Here is a 21,782-nt window from a genome sequence, read left to right as displayed (position 1 = left end):
ATCTTTTGTATGGCATGCAATAGCAGTTGCGTCCGGAAACGCCAAAAAAACTACGAGTACATGTAGGTATGCTACTTGGAGATTTTGGCATTGATGCCTGCAGCTTCCTGCAGGGTTGGAGAATAAAGTGATGACAATGCGGCGCAGGCGCGCCGAAACCTTACAACGTCATAATGTGGCCCAACTGAGTGTGCTGTTGTATATAAGGAGTATTATTATTGCTTTGGGTGAGCTTTATTTCTAGGATTACATCCGGGGTCACAATTTGATGGAACTATTTGATATCAATCGTGAGATAGGCGTATTTTGTAGCCTCTCAAAGCATACGAAGCAAAAGGCAGACAAGCATTAACTACACACATTGCAAGGAAAGACTTTGAAAAAGAAATACGGGGTAACTCCGACCTTAAACCTTACCCGAATAACCTTAAACCATGTAATGCAAACTCCAGATTTCCGCCCTGCGGAAACCATAAATTCATAGAGGCAAATAGACAAAGGTCAACACCGAAGAAAAAGGACAACTATAAAAGGAAAGAGTGAAGTGGTGGGTACTACGTATAAATCTGGTCAAAGCGATTTTGAGCTTGGGATATCCAGCATTCACTGCAGGCTCATCTTCATAATGCCGTCACCGGTATCTGTGCACAGTAGATTAATAAGAACACACCACTCATAGTATAAAAGCGTAAAAAAACAAAGGAAGAACGCGTACCATTCATGCCTTGAAAATTGAGCCGTTTGCCCCCCCCGTTCGCTCCATTGAGTGGCGGGGATGCTGCAAGAATAGGGCTATGGGAAAGCCCCGGTGATACAGCCCTGCGTTTAAAAAACTCCGGCTCAAATCTTTCGTCCTGTGTCCGTCTTCTCTTGGGACGACGCATATCGGCGGGAACACTAGCTACCGGCGAAGAAACAGTCGATTCAGAATTCATCTGGTTCTCCCACTATCAGTTCGATGCTTATACAATCTTTTGAAAAAAAGTTTCTTACCATTATATCGCCGTCAGAGGTCATTCTCAACCCAGGGAATGTTGGAGGACTTCCACCGAGCCCATCCATCTGATCACCAAACCAGAATCCACCATGCTTTTGCGCCTGTCTGGAAAAACTAATCCCAATTCCCTTGTTTCCTGTCAGACCCACATTTTCCCCACTGCTGCCCATACTTTCATCCTCTTCACGAATATCAGATAATTCCTGATCCATACTTGGCTGTGTAGGAATGGCTGTGGGGACACTCTCCTCGTCTTCTTCGCGGATCTGACGAGTAATTTCTGCCTCACGCTTAACTTCCATGTCAACCGGCGATGCCTCTTCCTGTAACGCGGCTTTGATACGTTGAAACGTTTTAGTTTTGGGCTAGTAAAAACACCAAATCGTTTAGCCATCAACTCACGGAAAATCTTATCTCGTATTAACGCCTTACCAACAGTGACCCTCGTCTTGATACGGGCCTCCTGATAGGATCAGGTCTCTTTTCATCATCGTTCCCTCTGCCCCCAACTGCCAACGAATTGCGTAAAGCTGTCGTGAGACTATCTTTCCTCCTTGCAGCCCCTTCCTTTGAACGCCCGAAATAACCAACCCCAAAGCTACTATTTTGCACGGGTGGAGTGGTTGGCGACGGGCTCGCAAGTGAACTATTAGACGCACTGGCAGATGACAAAGAGCTATGTCTTGAGCTTCTTCCAGCACGGCCACCCAATCGAGCCTTCTGGTGATTCATAAGCGATATTGAAGCGGCAGACTCCGTGCTTTGTATTGCGGGTGCAAAGGGGGTACCAAGTTCCAAATCTAAATCCACATCCAAATCCTCGTCACTTGATGAATCACTATCGTCACCAGACGGTGCATAATCCATCATTGAAGCAGACCCAAGAGAAGAAGCGTGGGATGATGAATGGTGGTAATGATGATGATTAGCAATTGGGGAATCTGATCCTTTATTATTCCGAGGTATAGGGAAGCTTGTTGAAGTTGATGGCGAAGAATCTGGTGATGGTTGTTCCGCTAGTGTGGAGTGGTGTAGCGACGTGCCTAGGTGCCGAAGCTTTGGGGTTAGCTTTAGTTCCTGCAGCATGTTGATGAAACAAAGTGGTGGGCCATACAAGCACGCGCAAAGTCGAGCCTTGGACGGCGAGCTACAGAATACCCCAGTGCAGGGTCGAGAACTGGCGATAGGGGCCCACGTGAAGGCATTTTTAGAGAGAGGGGTCCGGGAAAGCCCATTCGACGTGGGGTGAATGGCGCCTGCAGCTGGTTTGGCGTCGGCGCCGTTTGGGAATTGTCGCGTCCAGCCATATTGTTATTTGACATTGAGCTTTCAGACTTCTTGTTAGGATTCTCGGGGTCTCTGTTTAAAGGTGTGTTCTGAGGTGGGAGGTCTGATATTGAGGCTTTGAGTTGCGATGAAAGCGAAGAGGCGATGGACCTTGCACCAGCGAAAATGGAAGAGCTAGAGACTGAAGGTTGATTGTTAGCCCTTTGCATCTATTTTCCTATTACCGCTACAGGCTCTAGTGCTTCTATTGTTCTGTTGTGGTCGTTATTTTGTTGTAGGTTGAACGAATAGCGAACATTGGTTGATTGCCTGCAACCATGCGAAGTTCACCAATAATGTGGACATGAGGGGAGGTGGTTGCATCTGCCAAGGCTGGGTAACTTCACGCATAATCACTCGTATGATGAGGCCGGGTAATGAGTTATGTACTTATACATATCATTCGCCACGAGTTAGTCCTTGCACACTTCTCCTTATACTTGAAATCGATATTTACTCAACCACACACAACAGTTGTCTTGCTTCAAGCATAGCAAAGCTACCTCGATCATCATGCAAGGATTCAACATGGGGTATAGCTTTTCTACCCAAATCTATCATAGTAACCCACACTGACTGGTTATTAGGCGGTATGTCCCACCAGAACACGAAGGTGTTATATCCGGAAACAAGTTAAACAAGAAAAAACCATCGGGCTTCCATGGAAATACTCAAACAGTTCGTTTTGAAATGCCTTTCAATATTTTCTGTCTCCATTGCGATGGACATATCGCCCAAGGAGTTCGTTTCAATGCAGAGAAAAAAAAGATCGGGAAATACTATTCCACGCCAATATTCAGTTTCCGCATGAAGCATAGCGTGTGCTCAGGTTGGATAGAAATCCAGACGGATCCAAAAAACACTGCATACGTGGCTGTGGAGGGCGCAAAAAAGCAGGCTGCTGAGGCAGATCCTGGGGTTGGGGTAATCAGGGTCAAAGATCCAGAAGAGATATCCAGATTGGAAGACCCATTTGCGAAGGCAGAGAAGAAAGTCGTGGATAAGACGGAGGCAAAGCAGGGAGCAGAGAGAATAGCGGAATTGCAGGGACTTAGCGACCGACAGTGGCAGGATCCTTATGAGTATTCGCGCAAAATGAGGAAGATATTTAGAGTATACACTCCTCCTCTCGAGAATTCTAGCACACGGGCATTCTTGGGGGATGTTTTGCTAAAAGTCGATTATTTTGCTTCCCAAGGCAGAAAGAAAGGAACTTCAAGAAAAATCAGCTGCGACCGAGGCTATCCGGGAACGCGCTGGTCTGGCAATCGAGCTATTAGACGAAATACCGGAAGATGCGCAAAAGGCAAAATTGATTGAATTCGGGCCGGATTATAGCCAAAAAATTGACCAGGCACACTCAAAGCCCTTGTTCCCAGTTCCTGAACCGGTAAAAAGGATTCTTGGACAAAGTTCGACAGGAAAGACAAAGGCTCAAACAGCAGCGGATACGACTCGGGAGAGATTACAAACCCAACTAAGACAAAACACGAGAGCGAGAGTGGATCCTTTCCTTCATTCAGTCCTTGATAAGACAAGGCCAAGTCTAAATCTCAAACTTTTGAAAAGAAAGCAGGCAGACAATAACAGCATGGTAGAGGACGAAACCGAACGATTTCCGGATGCCACGACGGAGAAAGCATCGATTTTGAACAGTGTAGGGTCTGTTCGGCCAGGAGTATCTCTGGGCTTGGATGGATACGAGTCAGAATAAGACTGCTATTGAGATACCAGATATTGACCGCATTATATTATGGTTCCATTTCTTTGCCTCGAGCCAGGCCTACTTTAATCGAGAACATTAATTCATCAAATGGTGCATTTGGCATCATAATATTAGGGAGTTTTTTTCTCCCGAGTCAATTAATTCACCCTCAATTAATTGGGAAGGGGGAAATATCATTCAACTATACAGCATTGTCGGTTGATTATGTTTGTTGTTCGTTTCTCTCTCTACTCAGACTTGACCTTGTCCGGACCTGACCTTGATCAGACCCGCAAGTGCTAAAGATCAGAGCAAGGTTTAATTTTACAAATGACTCTGGTCATAGTGGTTTATGGGATGATGCACTGGTGATTTGGAGTTTATTTTTTTTTGTTAATTGGGATTGGTCCTAATCTCTATCTTGAGTTGTTTCACTCCGAGAAAAAATATGCGTAGTAAACATGTAATAAGCTTAGGACCTGATTGGTGAGTTTATAGTAACACCAAGTACATGTAGTTACCAAGGATGCTGTCTCGTTTGATCTCCACACACACACACACACACACACACACACACACACACACACACACATATCATAATCTATGGACATGGTGAAGTATTCGCTCGATAACACATGAATGTTGCTTTTTGGACCAACTTAGCATACATAGGATGTTCTTCCCGGATCCGTACAGTAGGTGGGGTGGCATGTGAAAAAATAATCCCGTTTTATCTTTTTCGTTTCGAGATGGAATGTCGGACGGGGCGAGACCGCGGGGAGGTATGAGTACTCAGCTGGTTGAGTATGAGATAATAAAGCTGGCAGAGATAACCTATATTATCCTCATATCATACCCATACATACAAAAATCCCCGCGGGTTGTGTAACCTCAAGAACGTCCGAATCTTTTGCCTTCTATAGTACTACTCAACGGCTGGTGATACCTGATTCGATGGAAGCCTTTTTCCCGAGAAGGAAGCCCCTTAAAATCGCATTTATGTTTATGTTTGAGCCTTGGACGGAGTCGCCATTGGAATCGAACTAATGCCAAAATATGTGGGGTTGAGAAAGTGAGATCTTGTGGATCCATGCTGGCCATGGTTTCATAGGGTTGTACTCTAAGGTTTCAATGAGTAAGAACCCGTCAATGTCCTACCAACAGCTGGATAGATACGCCATCCCAATGGGCGAATGGATAAACCCCTAACAACCGAGGATGGATGTGCTAAAGATCCCTCTGGTCATAAACCACTCATTTAAGCAAGATTCGGGGTTAACCAGGACAGAGCATGTAAAGTATGTACCCGTGGGATACAGCTTCTTCGGTTTCTCGCATATGCTGACCTCGGGAAATAAGCATCACTGGTGTAATTGTTGCATCAGCAAGCACGCCAATCAATGAATCAGGACGCTAATGATGACTTCAGCAGGATTTCTGCTCGCTGTATGTAAGTAAAAGTAGCTTCCCTAAAATCACAGGAAAAGATATCGAGGTGCAGCCCCCTTACTCTGGGGTACCAGCCAGCACGCAAGCCAGCAGGCATCATCGCATATGTAACCTGACCATACTTGGGCAATCCTCTTGCGCCATCAGATGAATTTCCAACCGATCACCGGAAGTTCCCAGCGTATCAGACGTGATGGGCGTTGTCTGTTGTTGTTTTTGTGGGGTAGAGAGACGTTTCCCGATGATCATCGTGGGTCCCAGCGTCGCTTATGTACCCGAATTAGCAACATCTCAACGGCCTTCCTCGTCGCTCGATGATGCAATAATTCAGGTACGCGAGACCTTCAACGATACGTCGCATTACTTAACTTCCTGGTTTTCTGGGGACGAAAAAAAATTTCCACCCGTGACTACCGTTCTCGTGGCTTGCATCACATCACCACACAGGAAGTGGCCAAGACTGCAAAATGAAGACTAGGGGTGAATGATTTTTTTCGGGAGAGATCTACGGATATGGCAAAGGTTAGTAACATGCACAGATTCTAGAAGACCCTGTGAGTTATTTTGCCCCACAGTCATAGCGATGCTCTAGTGACTAAGGCCACGGAATAACCCTGGTGGCAGGTCGCCGAATGATGCGCTGCTAGTTCGGAGGCGGGCTAATGGAGGTCTCTGAGACCCCTGGGAGACGTTGCGGAAACACTCGGGGGAAGCACAACGCGTTCTCTCGGGAACCTCCCCGGTGATCAACCAGAAAAACTTTCATGATCCACCTCCTGAGCCTTCCGAGAAATGAATGTACGACAGCATATCCTTACCAATTTACATAAATTGATTGGCTAGTTGGCTGTAGGCTATTCACGAGTGTGTAACTCATATAAATTCTCTAATAGTGGATACAGTGTCATACTTTACATACATACCGGATATCCGCCGTCTCCGGTGGTCATGGTAAAAGTGACCGAATCTCGAAAACCTCAAACACATCACTCACCACCACCACCACTTCCTGCGGTCACCATTCTAAGGAAGACATCCCTAGCTCACAATTCCCATTTAGATACATGGAACGAAATCATCAGAGCTACATAAGTATACGGTATCATTATTCAAGCTGATAGTTTTGCGATCATTACCATGTACACCTGTCGAGGTTTTGATTGTGATAGAAACCGGGGACACCTCACACAGGGAGCTGGCATTTCGTTGGTGCTGGGCGGTGCTTGTTCTTTTGTTTAGGTGAATACAGATCCAACGTTGAATGGACGGCGTTGTTATCTAACCAGTTCTGGAACCAGCAGCATAATTGTTTTTTGGGCCACTGCGTCGCGGTTTTAAATTTACTGAGTTACAATTTTTTTGTTTGACGCAGTGGTTAAAACTACCTTATTCACCCCTTGCTCAAGAGACTCGAGAGGTCTCGGGGCTGGGAAGACACAGCACCATTAGGTATACTCTACATTGCATATTGAGCTCTATGACTAAATAGGTGTCAATGATAATATTAGAGATTTTCTTGAGTCTCGACTTAAAATTTGATCACGAGAGAAACCAACGCTGATCTATCACCCTTGCAGCTTTCCCCGGAGTGAGCATCTTATATTTTGTGGGGTTAGCTCACGGGCAGGTCCCCTATCAGAGATCATCTTCCCCACACAGATTTCCCATATGCTATATAGAGAGATTTGAATTGTGATAGTCCTCATCCGCGTCATCATTACAGCGAATCTCTATTTTGCTTGAAGCAAAATAGTGTTTCCTGGGTGTTGGGACCTTTTATATCATGGGTTGCGGTTCTGCGGGCAGAAATTCCCTGAGTTGCACTGATCTACGTTGAAACAAAATAGAGTATGGAATCCTTACTGCAAGGGTCTTTTGCCCTTCCCGGCGAATCGGGGAGCCACGAAAAAGGCACTACCTACTAGGGTGGCAGAGCCTCGTGCACTTCTCCTTCTGGAAGCACGAAGAAGCTCAACAACAACCACCTGACTGATGAATTGTTTGCCGTTATATTTGATTCATCATCATCCGAAGTCGACTCCTTCACCGCACCCTGATTGCCACCATTAGACCACCCCTACCACCGGTCACGCAAGCATAGATAGTAAGACACTTCATGACGGCAGTAATTCTGGAAATGGAAGGGCATTTATTCTTAGGGTAACCGGAAAACGAGGGGAAATATCCGGGGACAGCAAGGCAACCCAAGCGAGAACGGGGAATAGGTATGTCTGTGAATAGCGGTGGGAAACAAAGAGGGTGTGGCGGGATGAGCTCTGGATGAATACAATCTCTGGACTCACTCTAAAGACGTGCACACCTTGGTGTGGTGGTGGTTTTCAAGTGCCAGCGAACACGTCATTCAAATTAGAGCCTCTCAGGCAGATTTGTGAGCAAGAGGAATATGTGACGGGGCCAGAGGAAACGGAATAGGAGAGGGGTAGAGGCATGAAGATGTATGTATGTAGAGGGGAAATATAATAATTACACACCAGAAAGAGGGGTCTAGATAATTCTGTAGTTATCTTTTTACGCACGCCTCTAAAAGCCTCTTTCAGGGTCTTTGAAGGTCCTTGAAACCGCTTCTAGTGTTGCGGGGAATGTGTTTTTTGGGAGGCGTCACTGGTTGCACAATCATCAAAACTACATTCTCGACTTCTGCCGGAGGGCACCGACGTCCTTTTAAAAAATAAAGGAAAGATGGAGTGAGTTTCAATTTCTAAAGACGTTTCCAACGCCGAAAAGGAAACATCCTGTTTCTGATATCCTTCTTTGGCACTCTCCATATGTTGTGCCCCTGCAAAGCTATTGTGGTTGCGGTTTTGATAGTGGGGCTTTCATATGCCCCTCCTTCCTTCCCCGCTTAGATACTTGTCAACATCCATAAGGTAATCTTCCGTAGTTATTGATAGCGACAACAAGCATCAACACCTTCAACACCACTTCAACCAAATTTAATTCATCCACCTCTAAACATCCCGAATACACCTCAGCTTATTCGACCCTAGCATGGCTGCCTCCCCGCTTGCTTCTGCAAATCTACTGCGTAGGCAGCTCAAGGGGATGCAGTCCGACAAGGACCTCTCCAATATCAGTGTCGGGCTTGTCGAAGATAATATCTACGAGTGGGAGGTTATGCTTATGATATCTGACGACTGCAAGTTCTACGGAGGTGCGCCTCTCTCAACATCTCGGCCTCAACAGGGGACTTTATACCTGACGAGAATTGTGGTTAGGTGGTTTCTTCCGGGCACGTCTGTCTTTCCCCGTGGACTATCCGCACAATCCCCCCAATATGAAATTCGAAACGCCAATTTGGCATCCAAACAGTACGTCTGTTAGAAATCTAGAACCTGCACCTCTTATATATATATTGACTGGCTCTGACACCACCATTGTTAGTTTATCCGGACGGCAACGTCTGCATCTCTATCCTCCACCCCCCTGAAGAAGACCAGTAAACATCACCCTTGCTTTCCATTTCAACCCCTCCATTGACTTTCAAAACCCTCAATCCTCTCTCGTTCGTGACTACGTAAAATGATACCACATGGTATACTAATGGCGTTCGTTCTTCGTGATTGCTACCTTGCAGATATGGATATGAGTCGGCCGCAGAACGTTGGCTTCCCGTACACACACCAGAGACAATATTGATATCAGTCATTTCCATGCTAAGTTCCCCTAATGACGAGAGTCCCGCCAACTTGGTAGGTGAAGCCCTTCTGTAAATTTTAAAGAAGAAACAAAACAACACAAAACAAAAATGAATTGGCCCAATGAGGGACCAATGCATTGACCAGGTCGTAAACAATCATCACTGACGTCTTTCCACAGGAGGCAGCGAAGCAGTGGCGCGATGATCCCGCCGAGTTTAAGAAAAAGACGAGAAAATGCGTCAGGGATAGTCTAGAATGGTGAAGAAAAGCAATTGTTCTCTTTTCGAGAATGATAAAAAAATGACAAATATAATTTTCTGTCCCGTTGTATGTCTGAACAGGAAGGGGTGGTTGGTTGCTGAAGGACCGGCTGGAAGGCCGGTACTTTTCTGGTTGGTTGTGTGGTTGGTTGGGTTGGAGGGGCCTGGTCAGGTCAGGTTCTCTTGTGTATGTACTAGTACGATACAAAAATTTCCTTTCTCTTTTGCCAATAGTTTTGCGAATGATACCTGATTCATATTTTTGCGATATGATACTCGACGGGTACCTGTACCCCGTGAGCCTATTTATCTGGTTTTTAAGCCCGCATGGCCTCCCTCCACCCCTACTATCAAAAAGTCCTACTGGCCGTGGCTGCTTTTTTTCCGTATCTGCCAAGAGCACAACCAATGCAAGTGAAGGACTCCGACACCTCCTCCGCATCGGTCTGCCCGGCTGTCTGCTGCAAGGTAATAACAATGCGCACGTAAGGCGGAGTCACTGCCCACGGCCAATTCAGTGCTGTGGTCCTATGGAGGCATAGCCGATGGCGGAGAGACTACCTTTACTTGTGGAGTCCCATGCGAAAGGGTCATGTGTTCAGCCGAAGTAAAAATCAATTCTCTCTTTTTTTTCTTTTCGTTTTTTTAATTCCCAGACAAGGTTATTTTTTCTCTAGACAAGGTTATTTGCCCCAATCAGCTTCTTTCCTTTTTGTAACTACTTACAATCTCGGATGCCTGTGCACACTCAATAACGGAGACTGAAAAAGAATATATATATCTCAAAAGTTGAATCTGGCCCGATTAGGGTCGCAAATTCCTAAAACTACAATAGACAATAGAATACCACACACAAAAAAGGTTTTTTTTTCCTCGCTCGACCAAGCGAATCCAACCGGCCAGACTCCGAAAGTAAAGAAACAAGATAAATGACGCCTGGCCTTTAAAAGGCATTCTGACAAAGGGAAAGGAAAGAAAAAGCACACCGGCACACAAGAAGAAGAAAGTAACCGAATACACCGATATGCCATAGAACAAGACGCCCCGTGAGGTAAAGAAAAGTTACATAGGAAAAAAAACCATAGAGAAAAAAACAGAGGACCACCTTTCACCGTAACATGAACCAAATAATGCCACACCACCAACCACTCTTCATACCGAAAGAAAACCCTTCATTAAGCCGTAAAATGTTGAGGATGAATGATGATATGTCGAAATATGATACTGAATATACTGCCGATCCACCCAAATGATATTTATACAAATGCAACCAATCTAATCGTACCAATCCCATTACCACCCAGCTACATGGTATTCATGCAGCCCCTGATCGAAATAATGATTCCATGAGTTATTCTTGGAAGCATTGCCCTTGGAGGCACTGGCTTTTGTGGAGGAAGCTGCCTTGCTAGAGTATTCGTTGACCTGAGGGAAGTCATTCAACTTCGTGACGTCGTGTGCGGTGTGTCGTCGTTTAAGAACAGCAGCTGCAGTGGTGTTCTTTTGCTGCCTCTCCCAAAGAAGATGTCTTCGGAGAGACTCAGTCAACTCAGTGGCAAGCATGTTTCTGCGGGTAGTGCGGGGTGAAAGGGCAGGGGGATGCATATTGCTGGTTGTCATGATGATTGGCTTTGCGCGGGTAATCTCGGCGGTTGGCTTGGCGGTGAGAGGGGATTCTCGCTGGAGTGAAGGAGCAAGAGATGGGCCGGAAGGTGAAGTAGTCCTTGACCTTAAAGCTGGGGTAGATCGAGATCCAGCATTGGCAAGAGCTGCTGCCCGTTTTGGCTCGTGAAGCATGGTAGAAAGGAGAGAACGCCTGGAAGTCAACATCTGTCGGCTCTCAACTCGCTGGAACATTGTATCCGGGTTGTAGCTCGAGTGAGCACTGTCGTCTGTGGATGATTCCCAGTCTGATGAATCTTCATCAACGGCGCTCTCAGAGATCACTTCCTCATCCTCGGTGTAAACATCGTCATCTTTGAACGTTCTTGTGGCAACCTCATGTCTAAAAGATGTCCTCTTCCCTGATGTTCTCTTCAATCCCTCAGAAAGCTTACTCTTTCGCATTGGTGGGCCCTGTGTGAAGCTGTCCTCAGAGTCGCTCTCATCATCATAAGCAGATGAGTTTGATGAGCCAATGAAGAACATCTTTGCGGCCTTCTTGGGTGCTGGTGACATCTTCTTGGCAGGAGCAGCTGGTTCGGAAGGCAAGCATGCATTTGAGCGATTTGAGCGAATTGATACTGAGATATTCTGACCAGGTGTGAATCCACGAACAACGCTGTGAGCGCTAACGCTCGTTGAATATGAACATGCAGATCCCACAGGTGTTGAATGGGCTGCGGGAAGAGCAGGTGAGCACATTGATTGCTCGGGCATTGTCTCCTGTGCGGCCTCTTCCACTTCCGTAGAAGCGACGAGAGGACGCTTTGAAATCCAATCATCGGCGCTAGACTTGCTCTTGTCCAGATCTTCCATCAATTTCACCAAACAAACTGGTGTCATATGCTTTTCCTTGCCTCGGTAGCGCTCAGCTGAGTCGGTTCGCAATAAGCATGATCTTGATGACTTGATGTTGACAGCATCTGATCGCAGCTCATAATCTGATGCAGCTGACTCGACACTTGATGAAAGCTCTGGAACATCTGAGTATGTGTCGGAATCCTGTCGTCTGGGCTTTCGTGGAATTGTTGCGGTGGGAGCAGCAGTGGCGGCTGGCTTGATTGGTGCAACTGTCACAGCGGTTTCCTCACAGCAAAAAGTCTCCCGATTCCACACCCTCCAACTCAGATTCTCTAGCCTCCTCCCATTCTCCAATGACTCAGCACATTTTGAAAAAACTAGAGAGAAAAAACCATTGTCAGCACACTTTGACACTGAAAAGCGAGGAAAGGTGGCAGTTTTCTGTAAACTCACTTGTCCACATGCTGAAAAGATTATCTACATTTCTGGGATCGACCTTGGCGATGTGGTTAATGTCCAAAGACAACATAGGGCTGGATAGTCGCGAAGGCATCTTCGCGGGTTGTACTATGTCGTTATATGGTGGATGTTGGTATTTATGTTTGAGGGGAAGTGGTCGATGACAGTTGACCGATAGATGATGATGGTTGTTGTTTTGTTGACTAGTGGGTCTAGATGGTTGCTAGTGTATTGGTAGTGCGGGATCGACTTCCTTTATGTTGTCGTTGGGGGGTAATGATGGATATATATGTTCAGATTGAAGTGGTGTTCCAACGACTGTACTGTTCCAACGACTTTGATGTTCAGAATGTCGAGAAGCAGAAGGGCACAGGTAGGGGGGGATAGCAATGGCTAAGTAGCAGAGGCCGTTTAAGTTTTTGGGGGGAACGGATGCGAGGGGGGTTAATTATTAGGTAGGTGTCGGTTGGGGTGGTCCAGCACCAGCCTGGGCTGGGGTGTGTGTGGGACTCTGTGTGGGACTCTGTGTGGATACATTAGTTCTATGGGTTACGGTTGTTAGTAGGTGCTGGGGGAGGGATCGGATGGGGTGTGGGACTGAGCGAAAGACACAGGGTGAGCGAGCAAGCGTGGAAAGATGTGGGTCAGGCCTGAGACACCACTGGTACTGGGGCTTACCCGTCGGGCTCCCCTCGGGAGATTGGGGGCATTTGGGCTTAAGGTCAGCCAAAGAGAGGAAGGAAGGGGGGGGGGGGGGGTGCGGTTACTTGGACAAAGGACAAGAGTTTTTTTCCTTCCTTATTTTTCCTGATTTTTTTTTTTTTTTTTTTCGACCTTTGCCCTGTCTGGATGACATGCGCGGCAATGGTGAACTTTTTGAGGTGAGCCCACTCTAGATATGTACATACTGTAACATACATGAAGTCCTCATCGCTGACTTGAAATCTCCATAGAACAAAGTCCCATGCAGAAACCTACATGTGTCCCAATGCACGCAGTTATCTAAATGAAAATAGCATTTGGATGAATGGGGAAGCCAAAGGAAGGGAAAAAAGATTGTAATGGGAATATATTCGTCCCCCATACTCCGTGCCTCCCCTTCTGTTCTTTTTGCTCACCCATCATGGCGAAAAGGCGCAAATGAAAATGGAACCATATCATGGGGGGAGGTTGGTTGGCCGGATTCCTAACTTGTTTTCAGACTTCAGACTCAACGCAAGGAGTCGTTCTCGTCTACTCTGTGGGGGTTTCTCTGTGTCCGGACTCTTGTCCACTAAAAACTCTTTTCACTGCTCGAAACAAATTTCTCCAAACAAAAAACAAAAAAAACTCAAGTCACGTTCACCTTGAATCCCAATGAATTCGTTTTTCAAATTATCACACTTTATATTTTTCCTCGCCCCTTGTCTCTAATGATGCCTGGAATGCCCCGACAGACGACACCGCCTCCGCTGACCCACCAAGGTCTTACACCTTTACTCCCTCACCCTCAGTAAGTATCATACACATACATACTTACGTATAACTCAACCTACTTCCATGTTGTAAATTGGCCGGATAAAAGATGTGGGGTATGATACTTGCTTGTCTCGCTCTCGAGCCCATCAAAACCCTACCTTTTATCCAGAGTATGATGAGCAGCGAAGCCTGGCACTGGACAGAGGACCTGATGCCGGGCTAATGGAACGCAGTGTAGGCCTTTCACCTGACACGGACGCAAACGAGGCAACAAGCAAGTACATCCTCCATACTCTCTCTACCACCGCCCTTGCGCTGCGACCGTAACAGATCGCTGGGATAGCATCCCATGCCATGCTGTTCCCCCAATTGGCCTTTTCTCCCATCATCATTATCCAATCCACCATCGCCCCCCCCCCCCCCAGTCATCCACTTCTTCTCAACCCTTAGTCCTGCCACATTGGGCATTCCCCATCTCGGCACTTTCTCCTGCTTCAAGCTTCCTGAATGTTTGTACTCTGAATAGCAATGGGTTTCGGAATTGCTCCCTGGACCCGGAATTCAATATCACGACCTTCCAAGAGCCGTTCATTTAAAGGGTGACTGTATCGTTAAAACAAACAATAATAATAGTAATATCTCATTAATCTAGCGACAGAATACGAAAGCCCGGTCAAGTGTTGTATCGAATTCCCGAAATTCCCATTGTTATCGTTTTGAGTGGATGTATGTACTCATGTGGACGTTTCGCAATATTGGACACACACACGCGCACCTGTCAAAGAAACAGCAGCCACCTTAAATTCTTCAATTCCGTGATATACATATCAAAGGCAAAAGATCGCGAGGGAAACATCCATCTTATTGACTTTATTTTCTTTTTCTTTGTTTGAAATAACTATACTATGGGGCTTTAGATCACCTTCTGACAAAGTGGAAACGTCAGACATAAAAAGAAGCTCTCCACAGATTCGACATAAACACGATCAGCTGGCTGACCATCGATTCGCCCGCGCATTAAATCCTCGATTTCCCCACAATCACATCTATCATTCGCTTCGATGAATATCCCTTTTCTAAATAAATAAAAAAAAAAAAAAAACCCAATTTCTGTTTCGTCCCCTCCCCAGAAACTGTACCTATGACTGCGCAGTAGCGAAGAAGAAGGTCCCTGTTGGGGTGAGAAGCGCCAGCTGGCCACCCTAGACCACGTGCAGCCTATTCAGGGCGCAACGGTATTATCTAGTCCCAAAGAGGACGAGCTGCCCATCCTTTCGCGATCGGCTGCTTCCGCCACAGAAGGTCTCGCTGGTTGTTCGTTCACACACTACGCTCCTCCGGCCGGCAGCGAATTTTCCGACCAAAAATAAACCACACCAGCGCATATCTCTAGAGTACGGAGTCTACATACCCTAGACTACGTACCCAGCTGTAAGCTGTAGCTGTATGTACGCTCTAAAGGATCAAAAAGAGCTTCCTCAACCACCACCCCCTTAAGCTTCATCTTGTGAATGTAGGTAAATACCTATCTTATCTATTATTTGCTCCCCATAAAGAGGGAAGCAGAAGCGTGTGGGAGCGATCAACGGCCGAGAACGCTCATACCACCCAGCTACTTCTACTATCAGAGCAGGTGGCGGTTTCAACTACGAGGACAGCAGCAGCAGCAGCAGCACCAGAAGCAACACTGCCTCCGTGACTGACTGAATGACTGACTCTGCCATTGAATATTGGCCTATCTTTTGCTAGTAAGTAATGCTAATATGCTAACTGATCTGGAGAAGGTAAGGTAAGGTTCTTGTGTTCGACAGTCATCCGTCAGCGTTACTCCGAATCTGCTTACCGAACATGCGGTAGTTCGTGACCAGCTGGACTAGGAAAAATAAACTACCGTTCTTGTCGTCGCCGCCGCCGTCACCAGCGTATTATCACATACCAACTGCAACGTTGCACGTAATACTGCTTCTTCTTTCCTCACCTTGAACAGGTTCCACCTTTGTCATGAGGATCAAAATAATATCAGAATATTACAGATGAATTCCCAAGAGGATGGATCCATGGGATGTATGGTACATACGTAGGTATGGAGGGGAAGGGGGCGCGGACAAATTATTGCAGAGGGTTCGTCTCGTCATCTGTGGGAGTATGGGTACGTGTGGGATGGTTACCCATCACACATCTGCTGTTCTCGCTTGTTAGTTACCTGCCCTGCTTGCGCAAAAAAAAAAAAAAAAGGGTTTCCTTGTCGAAGAAAAACCAAAAACCAGCCCTGAACTTGAAGAAGGGGTGGAAGATGAAGCTAGGTATTTGTTGGCGCTCGAACCTGATCACGTTCTGTGTACGCTATGTCCCAACTCTTCGTTAGTTGCCCCACGCGTGACAGACACCGACCATTACCGCGGGGGTTGTCCGGTGTTCGAGCCGTTGATCCGCCGGTGGTGGTTGAGGTGATTGTGGTGGTGGTGGCTCAACGACCCTCGAAAAAAAGACCCTTGGAGCTTCGAGAGCGAAGGTCCCTCCGACATTTCCCGGGATCGCTGCTGCGCGGCGTTCACTGGTGCAGTAGCGGTGGCTCACTTTTGAGTTGCTTTTTTTATTTTCAGCCTCTTTACCCCACTGCCCGCTAGGCTAAATTGGCAGCTGGGATGGGTAAGGGGATCTCATGTCAAGTCAGCAAGCAAGCAAAACATGGGTTGTTGATGCTTGGCCCTGCTGGCCTTGGCAGCTGGATTACTAGTGCTTGTTACAATTTGGCTTGGTGGTCAGGTGAAGGACGTCCATGGGAAATGCCCACGTTTTGCGAACCGGGGTTCACTTTCGCGGGGAAAGCAAAGGGAAACCCTACGAGTAGAAAGCTACCACCACCACCACAACTGCAACTGGCACCTCCTCATCCTTGGCCTCCCTGGATGAGGGATGTTTTAAATCGTTTGTCTCGTTTTGCTGAGACGACAGAGAGAGGAAGGTCGCCAAGGGTGGTGGTGGTGGCTTGGTTTGCTTTTTCGCAACCATGGTATGATACCACTCTCTCTCGTCTTTCGACTCCTCGAGGAACACTTCAATGTCACCACGTGAGCATGTTTCCTTTGCTTTGTGTGGACAGAGGGCCGGCGCCGTAAAGTAAGTTTTTCTGCTAGGTTACTGTGTGTACGTTCTGAGACCCCGTTCCTCGGTCATATGGGAGGGGGGGAGGGATCTCTGGGTAGGTTGTATGTTTGTTTCGATCGCTCCCTCCCTATCTCGCTCCACAAGTGCCGAAGTAGGCATGTATGTAAGCCTGTACAGTGACGTTCTTCCACAGCGCCTCAACGTCTCACTGCCGCAAAGGACACAGAGGGAAAAAAAGGGTCTCTTTTAATTATTTGTTTTTTTTATCTTTTTTTATTTTGCTGGCCTCATCATAATCACAGTCACAACACCATCCCTTCCTTCCTTCAACGGGGGTGGAGAGGGTGGAGAGGGCTTCTCGGAGACTTTACTGCCTAGAGAGGGCTGTCTGGGCTGGGCTGGTTTCAAGAAGAGGAGAAGGAGAATGGAAGAATTGAGTAACTCCTCCTCGTCAATTCACTCTCTCCGGACGCGAGTGTATATTGCAATTAGGTGGCCAGAAACCCATTGACCTGGTCACTCCTTCTCTCTCTACCCGGCCGGCCTGCAGCAAGTGGCCCTGTAAAGTGGGGAGTGGAGTAAATTGTATCTGCTCGCCGATGGAAAAAGTTTTTGCCTGGCTAGCTAGCTACATGCTAGCTGGGGGTGGAGCTCTAATTCGTGAATTGGGATTTGACGGTCCGAGAGTTTTGCAGTTTGTGAGAGGGTGAGCTCGAGAGGGTGTGTGAGTGTAATTTTAAAGTAGTGAATTGAATGAGGTGAGTCGAGCGAGTGAAAAAAAAAAAAAAAAAAAAAGGTGTAACCAAGCCTTTCCAGAAGGAATCCTTTTCTTTTTTTCCCTTCATTGGATTGCGTTGGGTTTGGTTTGGTTGCGGAGGGCCCTTTCATTTCAGGCTAAGGAGGGGAAAGTATCGTGAAATCTCCCCGCTGAAGCGTTGACGGCCCGCACCCTCCCTTCCCTCCCCTTCCTTGCGTTCCCTTGCGTTCCCTTCTTCCATCATACACCCGAAAGTGTCGCAACGGCTGTGCATGTGCCTGCAGGTAAACGACATGTATGTACTGTATGGGTAGATGTGTAGGGGGGGGATGGCAGGTACTCTACATCGTACATACTCTATATCGTTTCTCATTTTTATCAATCTAATATCTACCTGGAGATATTACAATTGTAGATATAGATTGCGGACCTACATACACATTGGATAAAATCTCTTATCGATCGAGCTCGCTTCGCACGCCCGCCGTTCCGCCCGGCCTCTCCCCTCCCTTGCCATGATGATGATGATTACATGCCATGTCGAACACTATCGTCGACCCAGTCTAGATTTTTTTTCTCTCACTCCGTTCTAGATATCGTTCATGCACGCTGAACATGAAAACCGGGGATGTGATGGACAGAGAAATCGTCTAATTCACCTACATACTCTATTTTTCTACATACTCGACTCGTGCATACATGTATGTATGTATGTATGTACCTCCAGAGTACTCGACTCTATACTTTACTCAACATTCCCCGTGTCTATCACGATGTTTAGTGGAGTAGCTTCCGTATTCCCACGCAATTGAATTAATTGGAGGAAATAGTTCACCACAATTTTGTTTAGCACCACCACCCCCAAAACCAATCATTCATCAGTGAGGAGAAAAAATTCTCACCCCCTCTCACTCGCTCTCCGCATGCGGTGATTCGTTGCGCAGGCGAAAAAAAGAAGAAAAGTGAAACGAACCGGCCGGCATTCCGGCGGACGCGCGCGCGCTAATTGCTTGCCCTTCTTCCCTTGAGTATTCTTCTCGTCCTCGGTTAATTTCGTTTCCCACTTCTAGTAGTAGCATGCCAGGGATAGATGGCCGGTGGTTCGCGCTTGCGGTGTGGACCGGTTAAAAGCCAAAGTCGCAGAGTCAGTGTCTCATGGATGATGGATGATGGGTGATAGTAAGGTTGCTTAATCCTTCCCCCATCCTGCCCCCATTTCTGAAGAGTGGGAGAAGGAGTAGCTGGAACAGTGTGTAGATTATATTGACTGTTTACTTTACTCTAGTCGTGTGTATGCTCCGTAACTCACCCGGTCTGTGGTAGATCTGGAGGAGGGAGGGACAGTGATCCGTCCCTTACATATATATAGTAGAGTAGGGTATATTTGCGGCAGGGGTTGGGCTGGATTCTAAGGTACAGTTTCCGGTAGAATTATTGCGAAAGTCAGAGTTAAAAGAGTGGATTTGTTGGTCTGTGCTCGTAGCAAAAATCTTTTAAGGGCCAATAGGACTATCGGGTCACGGAGAACCCACTTTCGCAATAATTCTACCGGAAACTGTATGCTCTGAATATATAGCTATAGCGAGCTCTGATATATGAGAGACCCGTAGACTATGGGGTAAACGATCAAACTGACGTCTTTTCGCCGTTTCCCATCCCAGCCCAGCTCGTACCGTCCGTTCCCTCCTTCCCTTCGGCGCAGTGAAGCACCGAGATGTCACAAAACACAAAACCCAACGAAGGGACGTCCGGGCGCGCTCCGTTGAGAAAGAACTGGTCGGTGAAGGTTAAAACCCGGATGGGGGGCCGAGGGGGGGCACAAACAATATTGACAGCGTTCTGGAAGCTCTAGCTCGAGTCTCTCCGGTAAAATATTTTCCCCTCTGTCCGTACGTCGCGTCGTCGTTGTTGTTCGTTTGGCCCCCAAAACGGCCGGCGAGGGAGAGATCGCGACCTAAGCGTTTTTTGTTTTGTCGTTTTCCGGGAGAACGGGGAACAATCCCTTCGCTATCATATCCCAGGGATCAAGTATTTATTTAAGTGTATGTCTCACATCACATATCCGGGGAGAGTAAGAACATGTGTACCGTCGTTCACGGGGTATTGGCGGATACTGGGTGATGGCGGACAGGGCAAAAAAGAGACAGCCAAGCCAACTTTTACCTGCAATTCGCCAATACCCAGTATCCGCCAATACCCCGTGAACGACAGTACCATATGCAGCGGCCGTCGATTGCTGTTTGCGTTAGACGGAGATTTGCGATTTGTTTTGTTTTGTGTTAGATGCCCTCCTTACTCGCTCCTCTGCCAAGCAAGCCCCAATGAAGGGGAGGAAGGGGAGTGGATGAAACGAAACATGGCTTTTGTGTCAGGCGTTCTGTGAGGCAGGCAATCTCCACAAATTGATTATTTCTCGAAAGTCTGGGGAAGTGCAGCTCTACGTACATGCAATACGTACATCATACACATGCTCCCCTCTAGAGTGAGTCCCGGGGAGGGGCGAGAATTGTCGCAAAAGCCTCTCCGGCATCCTCCTCCTCTTCTAGGTCATAGAGAATTGCGAGAATTGGCAAACGATCGAGAGCGAACGGGCAAACGTGCAAGAAGTATGTAAGTAAGTAAGTAAGTACTAAGCTGCTGCTGCCCCATGCCATGCCATGCCATGCCATGCCAATATGTCGTACCCTACCCACGCACCGTTTGCTTGCTTGCTGCATAGCACCAGCAGCAGCAGCACAGCATGATGACAGACTGACCATGACCGACAGACTGACTCTACGATGTCTGTCTGTTCTGTCTGTGTACCTCCCTACGTACATAATCAAGTCGTTAGGGCAGACAGCCCGCAGGCACGTAGGGCAGGGGATGTAAGTATATATTTAATTCTGTTGCAAATCTACCGCTGCCTAAAAGGCAAGCGGTAGATGCAGATTCGGACCCGAAACAGTGGTCAGCGGGTACAGTACCTGGGGCTCGGGGAAGGGGTGTGTGAGCTGAAATGTGTGAGTGTGTGTGTGTGAGGAGGGGGCCTCGGACATTACATTATCTAGAATAGTGATGATAAAATCAAAAACAGAACAGCCTGGGTTTTTTTTATCTGTTGGGGTGGGGAACATTTTTTAATTGGCAGCCAGCCCCCTCCCAGACACACAAAATTTCAAATCAAAAACAAACCCCCGGAGACATCCATACAAACGAGGTTGATGTTGATTGACTGACAGTCAGTGGTAGTCCAGTGAGGGTAGCTTGGTAGACGACGTCGACGTTCGTCGTCGTCAACGAAACGTCGTCCGCCGTCCGGTCCCCCGCCGGTTATTGTGGGGAAAAGGGTTCGCCCGGAAAACCTGACAGTGACGGACGGGGGATGGACGATCCGTAAGGGGCGTAACTGTGGAGTAAAGTACCTAGGGGTGCTCTGCTGTGCTCGAGTTACGATAGTTACAGTCCTGACTGCGTGCAAGTAACCTAACCCTTAATCAAAGCAATCGTCAGTGGTCACTGGCAACTGACCCCTGCCTGGCTGCACTACTGCTGCCCTGGGAAGGAATGCTGCTGAAACTACCGGGCATGGCGCTCTCCCGTAGTTAGCTCTCCCTCTACAACACTTACTCCCAGCGTAGTTACTCTACTCTACGTCCTACTGCCACTCTCAGAGTAAATTATCAAAAAACATCATCTTCGTCAACCACGACGACATTGATGGACCTACCATGCAACAAAAAAAGAAATTCTAAAGGCCAATTCCCAGGGAAAGTAGGAAAGGGGAAAAAATAAAATAAATTTTAAACAGAGAAAGAGGTTTAACGTTCCCAAACATCTCCATCCAGACGTGCGATCAGTCCCATCCGCAATCGAATCCCTCCCTTGAATCCCCCCATTCCACGGAACCTCCTCATCGGTAAACTTTGTCCTGTAACTAAACAGATTCACGGCGACGACATTACGGCTTGAGCGCTGGCATGGCATGGGCAGGCAGGCAGGCAGTGCAGATTGCAATTTTTCTGCCCTCTGTCCTGGAAATAGCAAAAAAAAAAAAAAAAAATGTGAGAGAGGGAAGGAAAATAAAAGGGCTAGACCCGCTTGGGTGCCCATTCTCCGTCCGATCTGGAAACGCGGTTTCTCGATGTGTAGAACGTCGAGA

The 21,782-nt window shown here is 47.2% G+C and overlaps 5 protein-coding genes across 5 annotated transcripts; 3 read left to right on the top strand and 2 right to left on the bottom strand.

The window, feature by feature from the left end:
• Positions 1-603: 603 nt before the first annotated feature.
• Positions 604-2,629, bottom strand: H6S33_000513 (uncharacterized protein; the record flags this gene model as incomplete). The annotated part of the gene is made up of 6 exons (XM_044831899.1): positions 604-641; positions 716-935; positions 994-1,362; positions 1,430-2,040; positions 2,112-2,465; positions 2,581-2,629. 6 exons carry the CDS (start codon positions 2,627-2,629, stop codon positions 604-606), a joined length of 1,641 nt encoding a protein of 546 aa, XP_044700072.1.
• A 207-nt stretch (positions 2,630-2,836) lies between these two features.
• H6S33_000512 (uncharacterized protein) lies at positions 2,837-4,037 on the top strand (the record flags this gene model as incomplete). The annotated part of the gene is made up of 3 exons (XM_044831898.1): positions 2,837-2,856; positions 2,911-3,436; positions 3,522-4,037. 3 exons carry the CDS (start codon positions 2,837-2,839, stop codon positions 4,035-4,037), a joined length of 1,062 nt encoding a protein of 353 aa, XP_044700071.1.
• Positions 4,038-5,246: 1,209 nt separating this feature from the next.
• Positions 5,247-7,016, top strand: H6S33_000511 (uncharacterized protein; the record flags this gene model as incomplete). The annotated part of the gene is made up of 11 exons (XM_044831897.1): positions 5,247-5,326; positions 5,388-5,397; positions 5,458-5,478; positions 6,024-6,031; positions 6,102-6,145; positions 6,321-6,326; positions 6,380-6,428; positions 6,669-6,716; positions 6,779-6,785; positions 6,850-6,926; positions 6,986-7,016. 11 exons carry the CDS (start codon positions 5,247-5,249, stop codon positions 7,014-7,016), a joined length of 381 nt encoding a protein of 126 aa, XP_044700070.1.
• Positions 7,017-8,486: 1,470 nt separating this feature from the next.
• Positions 8,487-9,398, top strand: H6S33_000510 (uncharacterized protein; the record flags this gene model as incomplete). The annotated part of the gene is made up of 5 exons (XM_044831896.1): positions 8,487-8,649; positions 8,714-8,806; positions 8,880-8,934; positions 9,073-9,187; positions 9,315-9,398. 5 exons carry the CDS (start codon positions 8,487-8,489, stop codon positions 9,396-9,398), a joined length of 510 nt encoding a protein of 169 aa, XP_044700069.1.
• A 1,291-nt stretch (positions 9,399-10,689) lies between these two features.
• H6S33_000509 (uncharacterized protein) lies at positions 10,690-12,412 on the bottom strand (the record flags this gene model as incomplete). Its single annotated transcript, XM_044831894.1, has 2 exons — positions 10,690-12,236; positions 12,313-12,412. 2 exons carry the CDS (start codon positions 12,410-12,412, stop codon positions 10,690-10,692), a joined length of 1,647 nt encoding a protein of 548 aa, XP_044700068.1.
• Positions 12,413-21,782: the final 9,370 nt, after the last annotated feature.

This window comes from Morchella sextelata, assembly GCF_020137385.1.
Source record: "Morchella sextelata strain SCLS chromosome Unknown scls_1, whole genome shotgun sequence".
NCBI classification, from domain to species: domain Eukaryota; kingdom Fungi; phylum Ascomycota; class Pezizomycetes; order Pezizales; family Morchellaceae; genus Morchella; species Morchella sextelata.
This window is presented reverse-complemented; position numbering and strand designations above follow the sequence as displayed.